The 24,956-nt window shown below is 43.2% G+C and overlaps 1 protein-coding gene across 1 annotated transcript in view; it reads right to left on the bottom strand.

The window, feature by feature from the left end:
- FLT3 (fms related receptor tyrosine kinase 3) overlaps positions 1-24,956 on the bottom strand; it is a 52,386-nt gene that overhangs the window by 26,155 nt on the left and 1,275 nt on the right. The window contains exons 2-8 of the mRNA XM_007471441.1: positions 19,426-19,628; positions 16,674-16,789; positions 12,571-12,700; positions 9,864-9,991; positions 9,414-9,553; positions 9,162-9,315; positions 7,991-8,159 (exon numbers count right to left, since the gene is read on the bottom strand). Of these exons, the coding sequence (XP_007471503.1) occupies positions 7,991-8,159; positions 9,162-9,315; positions 9,414-9,553; positions 9,864-9,991; positions 12,571-12,700; positions 16,674-16,789; positions 19,426-19,628 (1,040 nt within the window). The remainder of the gene's footprint in view (positions 1-7,990; positions 8,160-9,161; positions 9,316-9,413; positions 9,554-9,863; positions 9,992-12,570; positions 12,701-16,673; positions 16,790-19,425; positions 19,629-24,956) is intronic.

Here is a 24,956-nt window from a genome sequence, read left to right as displayed (position 1 = left end):
GCGGCCATGGCTCATGGGCCCAGCCGCTCCGCGGCACGTGGGATCTTCCTGGACCGGGGCACGAATCGGCGTCCCCCGCATCGGCAGGCGGACCCTCAACCACTGCGCCACCAGGGAAGCCCAGAAAGCGGCGTTTCTTATCCTGACCTACTTCTGGACGGCCAGAAGGAAACGGCTGGTGAAGTGGAAATCACAGAAAGCTTGCGGGAAAGACAAATTATAACTTTAGGGAGAAAAGTAAGTACAGGTACGTGCAATTTCCAGACTTTATGAAGGCGGGGTTTAAGTGGTCCAAGAAGAGACAGATGTGAGTTTCTAAACGGGAAAATGTAATTCTCACCGGACGATAGCCAGAGACCCTGAAAAGGAAGAGAAGAGATAAAAAAGAAGCCAGGGGCTTCCCTGGTGGCGCAGTGGTTGAGAGTCCGCCTGCCGGTGCAGGGGACACGGGTTCGTGCCCCGGTCCGGGAGGATCCCACATGCCGCGGAGCGGCTGGGCCCGTGAGCCATGGCCGCTGAGCCTGCACGTCCGGAGCCTGTGCTCCGCAATGGGAGAGGCCACGGCAGTGAGAGGCCCGCGTACAGCAAAAAAAAAAAAAAAAGAAGCCAGTGTGCTAGGAGGGACCATGCCCAAAGCACCAATCAATTTGATAAGGAAATTACCAACTAATGAGAACCTACTGTATAGCACAGGGAACTCCACTCAATGCTCTGTGGTGACCTAAACGGGAAGGAAATCCAAAAAAAGAGGAGATATATGTATACGTATAGCTGGTTCGCTTTGCTGTACAGTTGTAACACAACATTATAGAGCAACTATAATCCAATAAAAATTAACATTAAAAAAAAGAAATTACTTATACAACTATTGATTATCACGCAGAACAATCTGTTTTGTAAACGTTTTCCCTCCTAAGTCTTTTGTGCTGTCTGAATGGAGCATGACTTGCCATGGGATAGACAAGAGAGCATCTGAAACATTCTCATTCTTCCAGGTAGGAAATCGGTCACAAAAATAGCCTGAACACAAAATTGAATATCCAGATCCTTCTCAACTGCCTGTGTTCCTGTTTATGGCAGTTAACCCCAGCGAAAGCAACAACTGCATCGCCGACCCTCCCCTGGAAATTCCAAGGGGACTAACCGATTAGTACCAGGGAGTTGCAAACTTCATTTTTCCCTGGGGTTTTTCTGAAAATGGCCAGCGGCCATGAGATGGGAAATCAGGAAACTGGAGTTCACAGTTGAAATATCTTTGGTGACTAAGAAGATGTATTCTCATTACAACTATGAGAAGGGATTTCTCCTCTGTTACAAGCAAACTGCAGGTGATTTTTCTTTTCCATTTAGCACCCAGAGCTGGGGAGTTGAAAAGGGGCAGGTCTTCCCAGCAGTCCAGGGAGTAACTTCACTATAAAAAATGCTTTATTCAAAGATCAAGGAATGATAAAAGTCAAACCAGAAAACATGGAATAATAAAGCACAGACTGTGGAAGCTGGGAGCTTCTGAAACTGCAGAGTGAGGGGCTGGCAGGAGTGAGTGACTTTACCCGGCACTGGGAGACCTCCATCAGCAGATCCTGCCCCCTCAGACTGCAGGACATGGAGGGGGTACAACCTGGCTGAAGTTGAACCCAGTCTGCACACATTTCTGTCCAGAGATAAACAAAGAAAGCCGGGCACAGGGCAGGAGAGGTGCTGATGACTTTATATCTATCTACTTAATACCATGCTCATTTGTATTTTATTTCAGGGGAGCCCACAAGCCTGGGGAAATATTACATAATCATTAAAAACCCAAGAGCAAAGCACAGCACATCTCATAAGGCAGCACACTTTTTTTTTTAAATAACCAAAGCACATGCCTGCTCTTCTGTTTTCTTACACGCTAGGTATGAGAATCTCACACTTTTGAAATGAGCTGGTGTCAAAAGGCAGTACCAGAGTGATGGTTAAAAACACAGGCTTTGCAGGCAACTCTGCCATTGCCTGGTGGTGTGACCGTGGGCAAATCACTGAGTCTCTCTGTGCTTGTTTCCTCATCCGTAAAACGAAGATAGTATCTACCTTATATCGTTGTTAGAGGAGAAGTTTTTGTTGAGTTTTTATTAAAACGGTTTTGTATAAACTGCTTATAACAGTGCCTAGTAAACACGATAAATGTGTTAGATCATCATTACTATGAGGCTTATGCAGTCCGGGAATCATTTTGAATAAAAAAGACATTTAGGGCTTCCCTGGTGGCGCAGTGGTTGAGAGTCCGCCTGCCGATGCAGGGGACGCGGGTTCGTGCCCCGGCCCGGGAAGATCCCACATGCCGCAGAGCGGCTGGGCCCGTGAGCCATGGCCGCTGAGCCTGTGCGTCCGGAGCCTGTGCTCTGCAATGGGAGAGGCCACAACAGTGAGAGGCCCGCATACCGCAAAGAAAAAAAAAAAAAAAAAAGACATTTAGAACCTTTACTCTGGGGTATACATTAAGTGAGAAAATCACATTAAAATAAAGATGCAAAGAAAAAAAAAAACTAAAGTAAATGCCCATCAACAGGAGTTAGTGAAAATAAAATTTTCTAAAAAGAGGAGTACTGTGTCGCCATAAAAGTGGTAATGTAAATAAGGTAAGCCATTAAAATGATAATATAAATAATAATAATGTACTTATTAACACAGCAAGAGATGATATTTTTAAAGTGAAAAATCAGGTGACAAATGGCACAATTAATTTCCTGTTTTTACAAAAACCTATACTTATATGTTTCTATCATGGTGGTTACAAAGTCTGAAATATAATTCCTGGTGGTGGAATTATAGGTATTTCTTTTTTCTTTCTTTCTTTTTTTTTTTTTTTGCGGTACGCGGGCCTCTCACTGTTGTGGCCTCTCCCGTTGCGGAGCACAGTCTCCGGATGCGCAGGCTCAACGGCCATGGCTCACGGACCCAGCCGCTCCGCGGCATGTGGGATCTTCCCGGACCGGGGCACGAACCCGCGTCCCCTGCATCGGCAGGCGGACTCTCAACCACTGCGCCACCAGGGAAGCCCTATTTCTTTTTTTTTTTTTTTTTAAGGCAATTTCAGAAAATAAGAGTGAATGAAAGGTATTGACTTTGCCCTAGGTGTGGAGCAAGTAACATAGCCTGTTTCCATATTTAATAAAATGAGATGATGAGGATCAAATGAGATAATCTGTATAAAGGACTTTGCACATCGGCACATAGTAGGGCTCAAAGAAGTTTCTTTTGGTCTCAGTGAGGCTTCATGATGTGGTTAGTATCTTACAATTGAGGGGGCAGGGTTTGGTTGGAGGTTCCGCTATTTACCTCTATTTACCACTATTCACGGTCCCCAAACGTCTTTCCTTCCTTTCTGTATACATTCAGGGCTCATCTCCTTCAGGGAACCAAAAAAGTCCTCCTAAAGAAGCTCAGTACACTCCTGTAATCACATAGCATTTACTGACTTGAGAGCTTGCTTTTCTCTTTGTCCTAAGAAGAAATATGTCTCACCGCCCAGAACCCAGACTCCACCACACCACTGGTACCAATAAGTGCTCAGTTAATGCCTGTTGTGGGCAGAACTTCGACTTGGTAGAGTTGGGAAATTAAATATTTCAGGGAAAAAAGAAACTACAGGGATTGGGCATGCCTAAGGAGACTCTTTCAGAAGAAATTACTTAAATAATTATAACATCCTAATAAGTTGTTTTGTGTGTGTGTGTGTGTGTGTGTGTGTGTGTGTGTGTGTGTGTGTGTTTAACCATGAAACCAGGAAAAGCTAAGGCAGATTTGTTTATAAGTAAGTCCACAGAGATTGAAAATTAGGCAAACTAAAAGATGAAATATTCTAGAACCTTTTCCCAAGACCAGGCTGTCAGGACTGCTGGAAAGTTATAATTTCATAAAATGTAAACACATAAAGGGAAGCCCTAATAAACTTTGGTGTAATATTTGAGGAAGTAAATTGGAGAAACGAAGCTGTGAAGGTGGGGAAGCTGTAAGATTTCTGGCACACATGCTCTGACCACACCAAAGCTTTTTCAGTAGTCCTGTTATTACACAGACCTTTCGGTTACAAATAAAAACTGGTGTCACTTTGCTTATAAAGTCCTCTCTTGCCCCAGGATGAAAATACTGCACTTCATAAACAAAATTCAGTTCGACTAAATTGTTGAACCTAAGTGATGGGTAAAGGATGCTCACTGTACTATTCTTTTAGTTTATTAGTAAATTTGGAACTTTTTATAATAAAAACTTGAAAAGAACTCAGGTTAGAATTTAGCCTGCATCCCCTATCACAACACAGAGCCTCATGTGGAGAGCAGATGACATTTAGAGCACTTGTGTTCAATTTTTTTGTAGTTCATCTTTTTTTTTCTTTAATTAATTTTTATTGGAGTATAGTTGCTTTACAATGTTGTGTTAGTTTCTGCTGTACAGCGAAGTGAATCAGCTATATATATACATATACATATATCCCCTCTTTTTTGGATTTCCTTCCCATTTAGGTCACCACCGAGCATTGAGTAGAGTTCTCTGTGCTATACACACAGAGGTTCTCAGTAGGTTCTCAGTAGTTATCTGTTTTATACATAGTATTGTATATATGTCAATCCTAATCTCCCAATTCATCCCCCACCCCTGTAGTTCATCTTTTATTCAACATTTTGAGCATCTTTTTCATGATGAAGGAGGCTCCATCTCACCTTGGCATTGCCACCTTGGCAAGTGGCCCATCACACCCAGTGCATCGTTATCACCAATTAATACTGTAGTTCTTCAGGAACTTTTTAAATAAAATAAACACTGAGTGATAGGTGTTGTGGTGAGTGCCATGTGCTAGGTGTTGTGGTGAGTGTCATGGTCCTTGCAGTGCAAAGAGTATGCCACTGACTTATCTTTGGCCCAGGCTATGCACTTTGAGTTGCTTTCTAGGGGTGATGATGAATTCATTCATTTACTAAACAGCTGTTGACCGCACGAGGCATTGTACAAAGACAGAGAAATGACAGCACCTATCCCAACGGAGGTTATGAACTCACTGTTGGGATTCAACACAAAAAGAGGCTAACTTTGAATGAGAGGTACACATCACTATAGAAATCAGGATCTGCCCTGATTTATTCATTTAGCTACCTCCAGAAGATAACTACTTGGGGTCAGGGGTGCAGAGTGTGATCATGGGATGAAACCAGATTAACTAGCCCACTAGATTGCTCCAAGACCCATAGATCAGAGACACAGTCCTCTAATTAGTGAGTCTGTCAAATCTTAAGAATTGTGCCAGATGTCACCAGCACAAGTAGCAATGACCTCCCAGGTGGCCCCTGGCACTTAGATGTGCCTGTATAACTTGAGGGGGCAGACATCACCTTATTCACGCTTGTAGCCCCTTACGGCATTGAGACCATCAAGAAGACATTAAAGGGATATTTGTTGAACTAAATTGAATTGATCCTCTATCTCTTTGAATCAGGTTCAAAAGAGAATTCTGTAGAACTAAGAGCTTCTCTGACAGAGGGTCACAATACAAAGAAGGATGGGGAAAGTGACAGCACTGACATCCTGAACACTCGTAGTCAACTCAACTAGCAGGAGAGGGGCTGACTCCCTGCCTTCTACTTTCAAAAGTTTGATGGTTCAGCATAAGGGCTTATGACAATGGGGTGACCCCTCCAAGGCAGTGGTTCTCAACCCCAGGCAATTTTTTCTCACCAGGGGACTTTGGCAATGTCTGGAGGTATCTTTGGTTGTCACAACTTGGGGTAGTGGTGCTACTGACATCCAATGCGTGGAGACCAGGGACGTTGCTAAACATCCTATCATGCATAGGAGACCCCCAGAATGAAGAATTACCCGGCCCAGGATGTCAACAGCCTGCTGTTGAGAATCCCTGAATTAGGGGACTATGTGTCCGTCCAAAGGTTGCTTTCTTAATTACTTGAAAAATGAATGCTTCGAACATTAGGAGGTTTGGGTGAGAGGGCAGACGATGCCATGCAAACCCTGTGTTACAGCTCTTCTTAAAAAAGCAAACAAGGATCAGTTACAAATCACTTTGGGGTATAGAACAGCGCAGTCATCAGGAAACAAACGGAAGAATCAAGATGAAAAGAGCTTATTCTTACTCTTCACCTAGACCCATGCTATCCAATAGGAATATAAACAAGCCACTTCGGGCTTCCCTGGTGGCGCAGTGGTTAAGAATCCGCCTGCCAATGAAGGGGACGTGGGTTCGAGCCCTGGCCCGGGAAGATCCCACGTGCCGCGGAGCAACTAAGCCCGTGTGCCACAACTGCTGAGCCTGCGCTCTAGAGCCCGTGAGCCACAACTACTGAAGTCCGCACGCCTAGAGCCCGTGCTCCGCAACAGGGGAAGCCACCGCAATGAGAAGCCCGTGCACCACAACGAAGAGTGGCTCCCGCTCGCCGCAACTAGAGAAAGCCCGCGCGCAGCAACGAAGACCCAACGCAGCCAAAAATAAATAAATAAATAAAATTTATTTTAAAAAAACAAACAAGCCACTTATGTAATTTTAAAGTTTCCAATTAGCTATCTAAAAAGTAAAAAGGAGTAAACGGTAATAATAGATTTTATTTAACTCAATATATCTAAAATATTGTCATTTTAACATAAAATCAAGACAAAAATTATTGAGGTATTTTACATTTTGTTTGTCATACGAAGGCTTCAAAATCTGCTGTGCATGTTACAGCCACACAACATCTCCATTGGGACCAGCTGCATTTCAAGCTCCCAATAGCCATATGTGGCTGCCGGCTACTATAATGAACAGCACAGATCCAGACCCGTGATGGGAATCACCAGAGGTTCTCATTAACAATGTAGAACCTGGGGGGACTTCCCTAATGGTCCAGTGGTTAAGACTCCGTGCTTCCACGGCAGGGAGCGTGGGTTCAATCCCTGGTCGGGGAACTAAGATCCTGCATGCCAAGTGGTGCAGCCAAAGAAAAAAAAAAGAAAAATGCAAAATCTGGGGATTGTGCCTCAATTTTAGTTCAGCATGTTTGGAATGGGAGTCAGGCATCCATTTTTAACATTTACCCAGCTGATTCCTATACAGTGGTTTATGGACCCATTGTTGAGCATCAGTGACTGACTCTCGACCACTGACTCACTGGAGAGATGACAGGGACCTCTCAGCTCATTGTCTATCCTGAAACCCTGTTACCTAGGATTAGTTTTAAGAGATAAGGGGTATCACAGCCACAGGAAATACAAGGAAGAGCTGTTTTTTTGGGGGGGAGAGAGATAAATTAGGAGTTTGGGATTAACCTATACACACTACTATATGTAAAATAGGTAAACAACAAGGACCTATTGTATAGCACAGGGAACTGGACTCAGTATCTTGTAATAACCCATAATAGAAAAGAATCTGAAAAAGAATATGTATGTATGTATGAATGCATAAATGAATCACTGTGCTGTACACTTGAAACTAACCCAACATTGTAAATTAACTATACGTCAATTAAAAAAAAAAGAGAGTTCTTTTTTTTTTTTTTTTCCAAAGAGAAACTTGACTGCGGTTGGACAAATCCCCAGGAAAATAAGATTTTCCTTCAGCGTTCATCATTGGGCTATCTCTGCATTTATTTTTGAAAACTTAAATCAACATACCTATAGGTAGTGTTTTCCTGTTTTTAAGGGGTTTTACTTCCTCAGTCATCTGCAAACGGGCTGAGAGAGACTCCGTGTACCAATAGCATGTACCCTCAAATGGGAAGTAACAATCTGGTGACTCAGAAAATGCCAGACTCAAACTGATATGATTCTTTCCATTTTTCGTGCGGTGGGTTACACTATCTGAACTGATGAAAGCGCTGTTACTGTGTCCTCACATCTGCCGTTTGCTTTCTCGTCTTCAACGTCAACGTCACAGCACATAAACTTATAATACAAAACCACTCTTCTCGAGGGCAACCAGAAGGGTTGGGCTGAGAGTGATGATGTGTCCCGGGCTGAGTTTGCTCACCTGTACCCGTCATCCAGGCCACTTTGCTCACAAGGAAATGATTTTCGAGAGAAGGTCCACGTACATCTGATTTGTGGGTATGCTTTAAACCTGACAGAAAAACAAAACTCTTCATACTGGTCAATTTCATAATCTTCACTTGCTTTGGAAGCGTTTATAAATCCCTTTTCTGTTAAAAAAAATGCATTTTTAAGTTAGATAATGAGATTCATATGGAGGAAATATATTGAGAGGATAAATAAATTTTTATTCATCAGTTTTATGCAAGAAAACTCAGATTTGATAGTTTAACAAGAAACGCAGGAGCCCTGTCCCCATTTATAAGCCTGAGCATGTCACCTTCTGATTCCTCTCAGAATTAGATGCAAATAACTGACACTCTTCCCAAAGAAATGTATAAGTAAACCTTGAGATTTTGCTGACAAGTTCAAGGGCTTGAAGGGCTTCCCCCAGCCTGGCCAACCATGGACACAGAGGAACCCACTGACAATCCCTGTCCTCAACCATAACGGCCCCCTCGCGACACATCCCACATAAAATAATTTCAGGTCACAAATAGAATAGTCTAGCCAGAGATATTCACAAGGTTTCCCTATGGAACACTTCCTTATTAGTTGAATAAGAGGATCCCTTCACTTCTTAGCATTTTCATGATGACTGAAGGCTGCCACCTACTACGAGATTACGTAAAGCGTGATTATTGTCAGATCCTACAGAGCCCACCCAAACTTCCATGCATCTAAGTGCGTGTCCCACCCTCTCAGCCATTGCTCTCTACCCTTGAGAGGCAGTTCTCAGGTAGTTCTTAGAATAAGTACTTCATAAGGGTCGAGTTTGTGTCTGATTCTCTGCCAGGTCTGGGACTATAGGATAGAAGGGATTATTCCTGTCCTTAGGAAACTTCCAGCCTACTGGAAGACAAAAATCCACAAACAGAGTGTCTCATTACAACGTGCTGCCTGCAAAGACAGTGGCATTCAAGCGGGCTTGGTTTAACCAGAAAAGGAAAGGAAGGGGCAACTTGTACTTACAAAACTCCCCTAATTCAGTTTCTTTCTCAGCTTTTTGATACTAACATTATACTGAAAGCAGAATTTGCAGTACCTACCCTACATTCCACACTAAAACAACTAAAAACGTGAGTACAGGTTACGTGCGCAGCCCGCATTACCTAGGATGGTGACCAAAGCTGATTTACTGGGATGCTCTGAAGAGGAACAAGTGTAATAGCCAGTGTCGTTTCTTCCCACTGATGATACAAAAGCAAACAGAATCCGTATCATAGTTCTGTTTGTGGAATAGGTACTCATCTCAAAGTAGCTGCCCTAGATTTTAATAAAACAGAGTTTGAATGGAGTGATTTCCACCTGGACTCTTGGTTCATTTTTCTGCATTTTCAGGATGCAAAAGCTCATCCTCTCACCTCTTCCAGTGCTTTATTCTCTAATTCCCAGCTGAGCCCGAATCCGTGGTTTACATGAACAGCTCTGCACCTTATCCATAAGGGTTCCCCTACTTTAAGAAATAATTGTGGCGGTGTGGTCTGAGGAGTTTGGTTTAGATCTAGAAGATGAAAACACCCCGGGTAAGAAAAATAGTGATTTTTTTTTTCCTCATCACAAAATATATCCTGAACATTCAGCAGAACAAAGATTTTGATGGCATCTCAAATGTTCCCAACCATCTCAAAATAAAAGAGTCTTTCAGAGACTGACAAGGCTCTTATGAAGAAATGAGCACTCACAGAAATCTAAATATTACACTGGAAATGGCCTGAAGGAGCTATAGAATTTTTGAAATTGAGTAAGGACCTAAGGGGTGATGATTAGTCCCAGCTCATCTCTAACAGAACGACATGATACTATGGTCTTACCAATAGTGAAGAGTTTCGTACATTCCCTGCCCAGCTCATTTCTTGCACAGCACCTTATGTCTGTTCCAAATAACTCATGGAGTACACTTGCCTCCTTTGTAATGACAGCTGGACTTTCTCCTTTACAGCTGCAATTAAAAAATAAATGTCAGTACCTTTTTTTCTTTTTTGATTCCATATATATGGGTTAGCATATGGTATTTGTTTTTCTCTTTCTGACTTATTCACTCTGTGTGACAGACTTTGGTGCTTTGGATGACCTAGAGGGGTGGGATAGGGAGGATGGGTGGGAGGTTCAGGAGGGAGGGGATATGGGGACATGTGTATGCATATGGCTGATTCACTTTGGTGTACAGCAGAAACTAACACAGTATTGTGAAGCAATTATACTCCAGTAAAGATCTATTAAAAAAATAAATATCAGTTGACTAAACACCTTTTAAAATTACAAATGAATGTTCAGGAGAAGAACCAAATTAAAGGTTCTAGATTTTAAGAGGCTGATAAGAAAGCAAAGACAGGAGCAGGTCACAAGGCAAACCAATTCACAACTAGTTAGTAATTCCTCATCTCACCCATTTAGAATAACAGTAGAGAGAATCACATAATAAAACAGTTTAAAAGCCTTTGTGTTTGGTGACCTCTTGGTTGTTAAAGAGAGAGAAAGAATGGAAGAATTGAGAAAAGACCGAAACGGGGGGGGGGGGGGGGGGGAAGAAAAAATGGAGAAAAGGAAAAGCATGATTAGGTTCTAATACAGCTTAACAAGGTGTAGGTATGCTTTCTTTGAAGCTCTGAAAAGGACAACCGGTGAGAGGGAGAGAGGCCACAGTTACAAATGTCCCCAGAGTCCCAGGAGCTCACAGAGGAGAGGGCAGTGTCACTTGAGGGGTGTCAGCCACACCTCGGGATTTGAGGGACCACCTCCCCTCTCCCGCCTCCTTAACCATCACCTTTCCCAAAGCAGATACAGCTATTGGACTCTGTGTATAGCCACATTTCTTCTCTTTATCATTTAAGTCAAATGAATTCTCGTCTTTGTTTATGCATTACTCCTTGAGTATTTTTTTTTAATTATAAGACAACAATAACTATGTTTATTTTGAAAAATCCAGAAAAACCCAAAGAAAAGAAGATTAAATTGCCCATATTCCTACTGTAAGGCCAACTGGCCCGAGGCAGGGGAACACAAATCAGATTCACAGGTTGCATCAGACCGAAACTCTCCGGACCACCCAGTTCCAGAAACTGACCTGGAGACTTTCCGGACCACTCAGTTCCAGAAACTGACCTGGGGACTTTGCACCTGGCCCAGCCTTCCCGCCTTTCGAGGGGCGGGACTAACGGTCCCCCAGGATACCCGAAAAGACCACCAAATAAGGAATACCCTGCGTCCTCCCAGATTCACCACACCCCTTTCCCTTCTTCCCCTATAAAATCTTGCCCAACCCTCGCCCGGGTGCGACTTCTCTGGCCCCTTTCTCTCGGACCAGTGAACCTCGCCCGGGAGCGCTCCCTAATAAAGCTCACTTGAAGCCTTCCTCTGTTTCGCGGTGCCGTTTGTTAAGATCCGACCTTACACCTACTACCATGAGATAACAACGGTTACTATTTCGCTGTGTGTAGCTTTCTAATCTTTGTTTTCTGTGCACATGTGACGTGTATATCTATAGGTAATCTCTTTTTTTTGTTCGTTTAAAATTTGGGATCCGCTCATATTATTTGGTAACCTGATTTTTCACTTTTTCTCCTCTTTAGTTCCATTTTTCAATAAAAGTTGTTTAGTAAATTGTAATTGGTTCAAATGACATGAACCGTTACTTTGTGAACACTTAGCTATGACACATGAAAAACAGAAGTAAACATTTATATGGTACTTACTATCTGCCAGGCACTGTTCTGTGCGCTTCACATGCACCAGTTCATTTACTCGTCAGAGCGATTGTATTAAGGTAAGTACTGCTCCCACCCCCATTCTTCTGATAGGTGGGGAGGGGTTAAGTAAATTGCCCAAGGCCACAGAGGTATAAGCAGAGCAGGGTTCAAACCCAGGCAGATTCTACATCCCTAAACAATCATATTAAACTGCTCTTCCAGAGTAAACATCATAATCACAAATTAAACATTTTTTTTTTTGGCGGTACGCGGGCCTCTCAGTGTTGTGGCCTCTCCCGTTGTGGAGCACAGGCTCCGGACGCGCAGGCCCAGCGGCCATGGCTCACGGGCCCAGCCGCTCCGCGGCACGTGGGATCTTCCCGGACCAGGGCACGAAGCCGTGTCCCCCGCATCGGCAGGCAGACTCTCAACCACTGCGCCACTAGGGAAGCCCCACAAATTAAACATTTATTCACAGGGAATTTCTTACTTATAGGGAATTATACACTAAAATCTGGACCTGTCATTTTCCCCAACCAAATGCTCAGGGAGTCGACAATCATGTAACTTAAAAGGGCTTTTATTCGTGTCATGTGATATCCAGGGAGGGTCCTACAGGTCAGTGACGTGACAGACGAGGCGCTCTAAAGGGCTCGTCACTAAGGTGTCCCACACCGTCCTCCCTGGGAAGCCCACACCAATCATCCTTTAAAAAGCCAACATTTCCTGTTAACAGGGTGATAAATTGTACAGACAGTAATGATGTCAGTTATATTAGAAAGAGACCGAAAAAGTAAAGTCATAATAGCAGTTCTCTCTCCACATGTCATACCTGTCACTCTGTGAATCGCAGAACACCCATTCCACGGTTGGTTCTGGAATGCTCTCCGAGATGCAGACCAGGGCATCCTGATTTTCCATTTTTCTAAAGTAAGGTCTCCTTAACGAGTAAAGCAGTGTATCTAAAGCATCATAAAATATTCACGTTTTAATATTAAAAATGTTTCATATTATAAACATTAAAAAAAAATAGCTGTCTTAGCAGCCTCCTCAAAAGAAGAATTCTGCACCATTAAGAAAAGTTAACCTTTTGTGCCGTAGCGGTGTCTTCTGCTCCACTCCAAATATATATAATAACATATCCCTCCTCACCAATATATTAAATTCAACTCTGGCTGAAATGCTAACTTTAGCATTTATTCTCGTAGCTAATGTCTTTGGGTATTTCACGAATCCAAAGACAACTAAAGTTTACAGGAGTGAAGCCACATAAACACACAAATATCAATATGCATGGGAAAAAGAAAAGTAAAAATAACATAAAGTTTATAACACATACTTATATAGTTTAAGACCCAACTTTCTTCCCATAATTTTATCTAGAACTAGGCAGAAATATAGTAGGATGGAGGTAGAATTGGAACAGAATTGAGAGGCTTGGCTTAGCCTCCTATTCACATTGGACCCTCACACCTCTCCCTTCGCCCCTTCTCCCCTTCCCCCTCCCTTCACATATAAACTCTCTGCTTCTGCTCGGACCCCTTAGGAACAGGAGTTCATGACCTCCCAGAGTCGATCCTCCCATTTTTCAACAAACCTTTTTTTTTTTCCCAAAGAAAGTTTCCCATGCCTAATTTCAATCTTCCTCCTTATAATAAATTCTGTTTAAAAATAGTATCTAATACTTTATATATATGTATATACATAGCAAAGAATATATGAAGAGTTAATTTTGAAGCATAATAATAAAAACGAATACCCGTGGGCCCGTGCTCAACTTAATAACCAGAATAATAACAAATATCTTTGAATCTACTTTTGTGGTGCTTCTCCTTGTCTCTCAAGCCTAGGTTAACTTTATCCTGGATTTTCTGTTTATCATTCTCATACTTTTACACATATTTCACCACATAGATGTGTCGCCCTAAACAATATATTGGTTTGTTTTGTTTGTTTTTGAGCTTCAACATACAGCATCACTCAATATGCAGTCTTTTTTTTTTTTTTTTTTTTTTTTGCGGTACTTGGGCCTCTCACAGTTGTGGCCTCTCCCGTTGCGGAGCACAGGTTCCGGACGCGCAGGCCCAGCGGCCATGGCTCACGGGCCCAGCCGCTCCGCGGCACGTGGGATCTTCCCGGACCGGGGCACGAAGCCGTGTCCCCTGCATCGGCAGGCAGACTCTCAACCACTGCGCCACCAGGGAAGCCCAATATGCAGTCTTTCACAACTTCAGTTTATGTTTTTAAGATTCATCCATGGTTTTGCATGTAGCTATGCTTAATTCATTTTGCTGCCACTACATTGTGTTCCATTGGTGGATATATCACAATCTATTAGTCCATTTTCTTACAGGGGACATTTGGGTTGTTTCCTGTATTCTGTATCACCAACAATGGTGCTATGAACATTCTGTGCATTCCTATTGAGGCAGGCGTGTAAGTTTCTTTACAATATACCTAGGAGTGCAACTGCTGGTCCATATAGTGTGAGCACTTCTGCTTCACACATAATGACAATCTGTTTTCAACAATCTCCTGGGTATAAAATGGTATCTCATTGTGGCCTTAATTTGCATGTCTCAGTTATTTAATTTAATATGTTTACTGACAATAGTGAAATGCCTACTCATGTCTTTTGTTCATTTTTCTACTGGATTTTTTCTTATCGATTTATAGAAGTTCTTTACCTATTATGACTATTCATCCTTTGTTGATTATGTGACTTCCAAACAGCTTTTCCCATTTTCTGGTAGTTTTTACTTTCTCTCCCTGTAATTGCTGACCATTGGTCCCAATTCTACCCTCTAGAGCAATTTTTTTTTTTAAAGTGAAGTTTGTTGCCACATGAAAATCCTTCAAATATTTAAAATCAAATGCGGAGGTCAAGGGATATCATTATCATCGAAGGCATTTTAACTAGTTAGCCCAGGTTTCCTGACTCATGCCAGAAGGGTTTCCTCTATGTTACACTGCAATCAATCTTCTCTCCTCAAAAATATTTCCTTCTCTCTGCTAAACATTCTTAATTCCCTCAGCTGCTCCTAATTCAAGGAATTCTAAGATCTTCGCTATTCTGGTTGCTCTGTTTTGTCAATATTCATCTGAAAAAACTATAGAACCAAAAAGAGTAATTTTCCATTAATTTTCTTAACCCAGACATTACATTTTCGTGAACGCTGCCAAGGTTCAGATTTCCTTTTTTAGCAACCATGCCATACTGTTGGTTAATAGTGAACCTGTGGTTCACTAAACCCTTTCCTCTTTTTCACGTTGACTGTTGCCAAGTCTATCCCACCTGATTTTTTTTGAATCCCACCACCCAGCAGCACGTTAAAAACAGTTACAACTTACTTGAATGATTGTTGTGCTATTTTTACATTGTAAATCTTAAGTGAAAAGGAGTTACCCTAAATAAAGAGAGCAGATGCCCATTTATTTTATACAAATTCAAGTATAAACACTTGACCAAAAAAAAAAAGAGAGAGAGCAAGAAATCTCTTATTCTCTTCCAACCTGAGGATTTACTGTCCCACAGAGCAGGGTCGGGGACTGGGGAGGGGACAGGGCAGAAGACCAAAATCAAAGAGAAACAAGAGGTACCTCTTGACTTCTGACCTTCTAGGGCTCTGGTCCTATAAATATCAGAGTAATTGAAGGGCTTTTCAAAACAAATGTTGACCGATTTTGACTTTGCTGGGTTTTTGCCTCACAGGCTGACTTTGGAACCTAACACCCTGTCGCCAGCCCTGGTCAGATGACACTTGTGGGAATCGAAACGGCCACGAGTGCTCTTCTGTTCGCAGCTCTGAGTGTGAGACCCAGTGCAGTGTGGCCCAGAGTGTGGACCTGGCCATGCTCGGCCTCGGGCTGTCGTGCCCGTTTCCATACCTCTCAGCAAGCCGTTCACCTGCGATGGTGGGTGCAGAACAGCCTCGGCCAAGGGGAGCCGTGGTTCCCCCTGAGCCCTGCACCTCTGTGGGCTGGACACACGTGCACCACAGCCTCCGCCTGGCAAGACACACCAAGGCGTAGCCCGGGAGCTTGCTTCAAAATGGATAAACCCAGAGTTTCTGGAGCACTTCCCTGGCCCCTAAAGGCAGCGGGACCCATGTGAACGCCTCCACCTCTAGTCCCCATTTGTCACGTGGGGTAAAGCAGCCAGTGGGTACAGGGCTGAGTCCACACAACCGCAGGCCTGCGCGTAAGTGGGTGGAAAGAAGGAGAAGCCAGGAGACATGCAGATGGTGGTTCAGCCAACTGCACAGCTGCTTTCCTGGGTGAGAACTTCCACGTTGTTCCTGATGGTTTGCGTAGCGATCTGGTGTTTGTATGAACACAGGAGCCGCCAGGTCCATGTGGTTATTTAAATGGAATTTTTAATTGATTAAAATGAAAACTTTGGTCACGCTGGCCACATTTCAAGTGTTCACCAGCCACATGTGGCCAGTGGCTACCTTACTGGACAGAGCAGACAGACATTCTCAGCGCCTCAGACCGCTCTGTTGGATAGCTCTAAGCTCTTGCAATCCTGTGAGGTGTGTATGGGTATCCCCATTTTACAGATCAGAACACTGAGGCTCAGAGAGACTACGTGACCTGCCCAAGGTGGTCGTATCAGATCCAGAATAAGAACTCAGGTCTTCTGACTCCACGGTCAAAATGCTTTCCACTTCTTCCCTGTCATCCATCCATCGCTGAAAAAAACGGGGAGCCGGAAAATAGAGGATGCCCTGGGTTCTGAAGAGCATTCACTCTCACCATCCGTGGGACACATCAGGATCTCAACAGGTGATGGGGTAGTTGAAGTGAGTTCAATTAATTCAACTACATATTAAGGGAAACCTGGTTCATGTGTCTGGGGAAGCTGGTAAGAGCTCTTGGGTTCTAACTGCTCCTTTAGAATATTGAGAATACCTAGTAGCAAACGGCACTTACTTCTTATACTCACTGTAAACAATACTGTGTAATTGGTAGCTTCACTCTGAATAAAAAGTAGGTATTCTCCAGCTTGGGTTTCTGTCATTTTCAAAATGACCATGGAGACAACTCCTCTGAAACACAAGAAAGAGAACTGGTTAATCTGGAAAACGTGTGAAACAAAAACCGAATTTCACACTGAGTCAGAAGGTGGTTGGGCGCCTCTGGTCCACCTCGGTGGAGAACGCAGCTCCTGTCCTGTGCCGGCACTCAGCCTGGGCCTTGTTAGTGTCACCTTGACCTTTATCCAGTCCCTCCCTTGGGAGTAAGCACCTTCACCTCATGCTGCCCAAGCCCCTCGGAGGGAAAACTCCTACCAAAAACGTATAGACTTGGTGGAACGCCCTCCTTGGCAGTAGTGGACCATTCCCACCAATGACAAACCACCCTCCACAGGCATATCTGCCAGCCACCCGGCCACCTGCCTCCGTGCCCCATGTGCAGAACCAGATGATGGTACGAGCAAGACTCAATGACATCAAGAACAGTCCGTTTTGTGCCCCCCTCCCACCCCCTCTAGAGGAAAGAGTTCAAGCAAAATCAGACACAAAGCATTTTCCTATCAGGTAGTAATTACACTGATATACCACAAAGGAGAGACGTCTCAATGTGAGTATTTCTAACTTTTCAGATACTTGGTAAAGATAAATTTGGCTAGGGGCATTCTCTTCAAAGAAACAACTCTGATGTGTGTTTGGTGATATCTGTCCTCCTTAGAGCTTAGAATACTCTCTAGCAGTCTGTTGAGTTGTGTTGGATTTAAATGGACACTATCTGACCTTTAGACGTTACTGCTCAACACTTGGCATCAGCTGGGAGAGTCTGTGCAGAATCTCAGGCCCCGTCCACACCTACTGAATCGAAATCTGCATTTGAACAAGATCCCAGGTGAACCAAGGGCACAGGATATTGGAACAACCCTGACTTAGAGCTCCAAGCAGCATGGTTCCAGAGTACTTGGGCTTGCGTCCATATAGGCAGTAAATTAGTAAGAAATATATGTATTTTCTGCTTATGCAGGTACCCTGGGGATGTGCTTTCTTTCTCTGAACCTTCACTCTCCTGGTATCACGTGAGAACTCTTGGGCATATCGTACAAAACTCTAAGACGGTTATCAAAGCTTAGGTGTACAATCTGTCTGGCTATGAGTCTAAGCCCAGATTTAATTTCTGTAACTCTTTACTATGGAGAAGTTGCTAAAAATGTCTTGGAACTAAGTTAACTAATCCACATAAGACCTATGATTTGGGCTGCCTGTCCTAGAACAAAAAGGCAACCTCTCAGCAGAGTAAAAAGAACCCTACTTTTTTACTTTGCGTTTTTTGGCCTCAATCTAACAAGAACTGTTGTGGCATCAGATTTTAATAAGATTACCAGAACATTTCTTTAAGCCAAAATTCTTAATAGAAGATTGCCTTTGGTTTAACCCCAAGATAAAAGTAAGCAAAACAGAGAAGTGAGTAACATGGCCTCAAAAGAGGAAAGGAAAATGAATGTGCTCTAAGATTTAGAACCAAACTTCAGAATTATAGCTACTGTCCTGAAAATTACTTAAACATTGGTTTGACCTTAAAGACACAAATGTGAATACTTGGTACAAGTCAGTCACAGATGTTCTCCCGTGTCTCAGTCAGGTGGCAGGGAACCCCCTTTGGGTCACTGAGGGGCCATTGCCTGCATTGCTCCTAGAAAGACAGTGGCTCTTGTACAGCTTCGGGACACCTGAGCACCCCAAGAATTAGAGAATAAAGCACCTTAGAATTAGTAAGTGGGCATTTCAATGGCCTGTGCCCCTTGCTTCCTGCCCCACCTGGTCTCGGACAGCAGGGGGCAGCAGTCAGCCCAGGGTTAGATACAGGCTTGGTGGTCAATCTACAAACCTTGGCCACGATATCTTTCTGGATGGTGATACCAACGTTCCCCACATACAGATCAATTTCTTACTAAAATGCTTTGTGGATATTACATATCATTGCAATTCTGCTCATCGTACTGTGAAACAAACTAGGTAAAGCCAAGGGTTCTTCCCCAAGGATTTCCCAGAAAGAAGCTTCTCACTGCTTTAACTAGAAAGCTCCTTGCTACTTTAACCAGAACGGAATGAAAACTTCCTAAGTTTTTACCTTTAAGACAAAATCCAGTTTAAAAAACAAGCCATCTTTAAAATCCCAAATACTCTTCACTATTTGTTTTACATTTTGCCAGTCATCACTGCTTTCTTAGGCCCTAAATATACCTATACATCTGTATATAAGTTTTTAAATGAATAGACTTTATTTTTTAGAGCAATTTTAGGTTTATGGAAAAATTAAGGAGAAAAAAAAATTAAGCAGAAAGTACAGAGAGATCCTGCATACACCCTTGCCCCACTCCCACCCCTCACACACAGCTTTTCTATTAGTAACATCTTGCATAGGTGTGGTGTATTCGTAACAACTGATGAACCAATACTGGTATTAACTAAAGTCCACAGTTTACACTGGGGTTCACGTTTTGTGTTGTTTGTCCTATGGGTTTTGACCACTGTAAAAGGTCATGTATCCATGCCTTAGCTATTTTTTAGTTTATTTTCTTTCACTGGAAATAAGAGTTACAGTGAACATGCACAGAGATTGGAAAAGAAACTCTAAATGAAGCAAGGTCTCTGTATGGCAAGAAACTATTCCTCCAAAAATCCTTACGGTTGCACATTGCCCCGCCCCTGCTTACCTGTTTTGTAAATCAAAGTGTGGCTGGCAATTCAGAGAGCTGTGTTTAAAGACCCAGAGACAGGAAATATTCCCCGGGGTGGTGACCAGCACTTGCAGTGTGATGGATGCAGTCATGTCCACCTCCACGGTGGCCGCTTCGTAGACTGCCTCTGTGCTCTCGGGCCTCAAGGCACAATCCAGGTCTTCCCGGGATTCTGATGCCTATGTCATAGACAAAATAATGTGAATTTACTACAAGTGCATGTTCAGTGCATCTGCTTCTTAACTGGAACCTTTATCAAATAAACACATGTTGACATATGGCACACAACAGCCAAGCACATCATAACCCACTGAGGATCATACATCTGACCAAAATGCCTATGAATTACAAGTCTCTAAAGAAAAGACAGATAATTTTAGGCTGCATTTCTAAAATGTTTTACAGACTGTTATGGGTTAAACTGTGTTCCCCTCAAATTCATTTTTTTTTTTTTGGCTGTGCCATGTGGCATGTGGGATCTTAGTTCCCTGACCAGGAATCGAACCCGTGCCCCCTGCAGTGGAAGCTCAGAGTCCTAACCACTGGAGCACCAGGGAAGTCCCCCAAATTCATATGTTGAAGTCCTAACCCCCAGTACGCCAGAATGTGACCTTATTCAGAACCGGGCCTTTACAGAGGTGATCCCGTCAAAATGAGGCCATTAGGGTGGGTTCTAATCTTATGACTGATGTCCTTATAAGAGAGGAAATTTGGAGAAGACAAGCACACAGGGAGAATGCCCTGTGAACATAAAGATGGCCATACGAGCCAAGGAGAGAGGCCTGGGACAGATCCTTCCCTCACAGCCTCAGAAGGAACCAAGCCTGATGACATCTAGATTTTAGACTTCTAGCCTCCAGAACTATGAAACAATAAATTTCTGTGGTTTAACTCACCCAGTCTGAGATTTTGTTATGGCAGCCCTCACAATCACAAACCAATATACAGATAATAATCATAAAATTAAAACACATAGGTATAGGGAACTCCGTGGTGTCCAGTGGTTAGGACTACGTGTTTTCACTGCCAGGGGCCCGGGTTCGATCCCTAGTCAGGGAACTAAGATTCCACAAGCCGCGTGGCTTGGCCAAAGAAAAACAAAAACAAAAAAAGAATACATAGGTATATGTTTTTGTGATTATTGGTATGCAGATAAGCATCTACATAGTAATAGTAAATTAGTGTCTGTGTTAGAGGGAACTTAAAAACTAAAATATTGGGTTGGCCAAAAAGTTCATTCAGGTTTTTCCATAAGATGTTACAGACAAACCCAAGCACACTTTGTGGCCAACCCAGTGTGTTCTGGGCAGACATCCCCATAGGCTCATTGCCACCATCACACCCCTCGCCTGCTTTAAATAACTGAGATATATTGAGAGGACGGTGTGCTAACAATTTCTGCCGCTGGACCCCTCACCTCCTACCCCCCAACACATAGTGTAGCCCTGACACGTGTGTAAACACACACACACACACACACACAAACACACACACACAAGCTTCTGCAGGTGAAGAGCAGGGTAGGGTAGCTCTTCTGCTACTGACCATAAGCCATATTTCTGATTTTATTTGTTCATTTCTTCAGTTAGTATCTGGTGAGTTATTTAGTCAATATCTGATAAGTGCTAGACCACCTGCTGGGCACAGTGGGACTAGGGGAAAAAAGACACTGAGCTTGTCCTTGAGTTTTGACTCTAATAGGAAGAAATAACTAAAAGTGAAATATGATGTGCCCCATAAACAGACACCGACTACTCTGAAAGGTGCATTTAAGTGCTCTGGACCTTCTGAGGAGAGAGAGGTGACTTCCAGTCTGGGATAGTGGGGGTGGGAATGCTTCACTGGAGTACAGCAGTTGAGCTGGATTTTTAAAGAGGGACATAAAGTAAAAACAAACAGGGACTTCCCTGGTGGCGCAAAAGTAAAAACAAACAGGGACTTCCCTGGTGGCGCAGTGGTTAAGAATCCACCTGCCAATGCAGGGGACACGGGTTCGAGCCCTGGTCTGGGAAGATCCCACATGCTGCGGAGCAACTAAGCCCGTGCGCCACAATTACTGAGCCTGCGCTCTAGAGCCCTCGAGCCACAACTACTGACCCCGCGTGCTGCAAGTACTGAAGCCCATGCACTCTAGGGCCCGTGCTCCACAACAAGAGAAGCCACCGCAATGAGAAGCCTGTGCACCGTAATGAAGAGTAGCCCCCACTCGCTGCAACTAGAGAAAGCCCGAGCGCAGCAATGAAGACCTAATACAGCCAAAAATAAATAAAGTTTTAAAAAAAATTGAGCTATTAAAAAAAAAGTAAAAACAAACAAAAACCTGACATGCTAGAAGAAAATATTTGCAATGCGTATTACGGATAAAGGAAATAAAGGGCTAATATCCCTAATATGTAAATAATTTTTTTAGGGAATTCCCTGGCGGTCCAGTGCTAGGACTCCACATTCTCACTGCCCAGGACCCAGGTTCAATCCCTACTCAGGGAACTAAGATACTGCAATCCTCACAACGCGGCCAAAAAAAGGAAAAAATAATTTTTTTTTTTAACATTGAGGGACACAGGAGCCAAAAGACAGTAGAAAAATGGGGAAAAGAGGGACTTCCCTGATGGTCCAGGGGATAAGACTCCATGCTCCCAATGCAGGAGGCCGGGGTTTGATCCCTGGTTGGAAAACTAGACTCCACATGCCGCAACTAAGAAGTCCGCATGCTGCAACTAAAGATCCCGCATGATGCAATGAAGATTCCCCCATGCTGCAACTAAGACCTGGTGTCGAAATAAATAAATAAACAATAAGGGGGAAAAAAAAGAAAAATGGGAAAAAGAAATGAATAGACAATTCACAAAAAAGATATAAAGAATGGCCCTTGAACATATGAGAAAATGTTCAAGCTCACTCATAATCAGAAAAACTCAAAACAACACTGAGATATCCCTTATCTATCAGACTGGCACAAATTTTAAAGTATGACAACACATTTTGTCAGGGAGGCTGTGAGGAAACCTACTCTCACACATTGCTGGGGGAATGCAAACAGGTGCAACCCTTCTGCAGGGGAACTGGAATTCGGCAACACCTAACTGAACTACTGTGCACTTCACCCTCTGAGCCAGCAATCCTATTTTGAGGGCTATATCTCCAGCAATTAATTGCACCATCATTTATAGTTGTAAAATACTAGAAACCACCAAAATGCTCATACATAGGAGATTGACTGAATAAACCACGGTCCATGCACACAATGGAGGACATAAAGGAGGATGAGGACAAACTCCATGAACTGATTTGCAGTGATTTCCTGGATAGACTGTTAAGCGAAGAAAGCTAAGGGCAAAAGTACCTACTTTCAAGTACGCTACCCCTCGTGTAAGAAGGAAGGAGATTAAGAAAATACACATGGGGCTTCCCTGGTGGTGCAGTGGCTGAGAATCCGCCTGCCAATGCAGGGGACACGGGTTCAAGCCCTGGTCTGGGAAGATCCCACATGCCGCGGAGCAACTAGGCCCGTGAGCCACAACTACTGAGCCTGCGCGTCTGGAGCCTGTGCTCCACAACAAGAGAGGCCGCGACAGTGAGAGGCCCACGCACCGCGATGAAGAGTGGCCCCCGCTCGCCGCAACTAGAGAAAGCCCTCGCACAGACACGAAGACCCAACACAGCCAAAAATAAATAAATAAATAAAATTTTAAAAAAAGAAAAGAAAAGAAAATACACATGGATCTGCTCATTTGTGCACAAGAAACACAGGAATAATATAAAAATTCTAAAAGGAACTGGTGAAGTTCAGGAGGTAGGTGGAAAAAGGATGGAAACTTGGTCGTAGGCATGAAGAAGGCATGATACTTCTCTGAGTATATCTTTTTTAAAAAATATATTTAATTATTTATTTTTGGCTGCGCGCGGGCTTTCTCTAGTTGCGGCGAGTGGGGGCTACTCGTTTTTGTGGTGCACGGGCTTCTCACTGCGGTGGCTTCTCTTGTTGCAGAGCACAGGCTCTCGGCGAGCGGGCTTCAGTAGTTGTGGTTCGTGGGCTCTAGAGCACAGGCTCAGCAGTTGTGGCACACGGGCTTAGTTGCTTCCAGGCATGTGGGATCTTCCCGGACCAGGGCTCGAACCCGTGTCCCCTGCATTGGCAGGCGGATTCTTAACCACTGCGCCACCAGGGGAGCCCTGAGTATATCTTTTAGGACATAGCTTTAGCTTTCAGGACCATAGTCATGTTGCACATACTCAAAAAAGTAAATCATTAAAGCCAACCAGGATATAGGGGGAACTCAAAATGGAATACAAACCAAGTGAAGTTAATTGTATCACAAATAACTAACATAACCAGAGTGAAGGTGGTGGGAAAGAAAAGAACGAACATAAATAACTTTGGAAAATAATGCTTTGGATACTATAAGGTCAAAGACAAAAAGAACTGCACACAAATACTGCATTCTGGTGTTGTATAACAAATACTGTTGTCTGATGTTGTTTAAGAATTACTAGGTCTTAATACAACCCTGAGTATTGCATAAGAATATAATTTATATGACGTAAAACACAATGCAGCGCTTAATACTAGGAACTGAGACCAGTCATCATTAAGTTTTTTTAAAAAAAGCTTGTGTTTTATAAGAAAACACTTAAATGTGTGTAGCTATTTTCTCACATTGAAAAGACACTTAAAGGGACTTCCTTGGTGGTCCAGTGGTTAAGAATCCACCTTCCAATGCAGGGGACGCGGGTTCGATCCCTGGTCGGGAAACTAAGATCCCACATGCCACGGGGCAACTAAGCCTGTGCGCTCTGGAGCCCCCATGCCACAACTAGAGAGAAGCCCGTGCATCACAACGAAGAGCCCGTGGGCCACACCGAAAGATACTGCGTGTCGCGACTAAGACCCGATGCAGCCAAATAAATAAATAAATACTAAATAAAAGACACTAAGACTTTAAATTGTCATAGCAAATAATATTAAATTTTTTCTTGTCTGCACAAAAATACTATGTATGCAAAATGCCTTAATTATTAATAAGTCAATGTGTTATGACACCAATATCTGTTAAAAAGTTAAACCAACCATGCTTCTGGCATAAAAAAGAATCATGTATTAAATCAGCAGTTTTAGGGTAATTCCCTGGCAGTCCAGGGAACTGAACTCTGCCCTTTCGCTGCCAAGGGCACGGGTTTGATCCCTGGTCCAGGAACTGAGATCCCGCAAGCCAAGTGGCACGGCCAAAAAAAAATCAGGAGTTTTACATGCATGTAGAAGGTTGTTATTGACGCCTATTTCACACTGCTTAAAATTTGAGAATATTTTCAATATCTCTGATTTTGGGAGGGAAGGGGGGGGACAGGGGGGTCCAGGGCATCATGGCACGTGTCTATGAATTATACTTACGTTAAGGAAAACAGAGTGACTATATATCTGTATGAATCCTTAACTGGATAAAAGCCATAGAACTGGCTAATTTATATTCCCTTTTTATTGTATATAGACTTTTTTTTTTTTTTTGTGG

The sequence above is a fragment of the Lipotes vexillifer genome, unplaced genomic scaffold (genome assembly GCF_000442215.2).
Source record: "Lipotes vexillifer unplaced genomic scaffold, Lipotes_vexillifer_v1.1 scaffold543, whole genome shotgun sequence".
In the NCBI taxonomy this organism is placed as follows: domain Eukaryota; kingdom Metazoa; phylum Chordata; class Mammalia; order Artiodactyla; family Lipotidae; genus Lipotes; species Lipotes vexillifer.
This window is presented reverse-complemented; position numbering and strand designations above follow the sequence as displayed.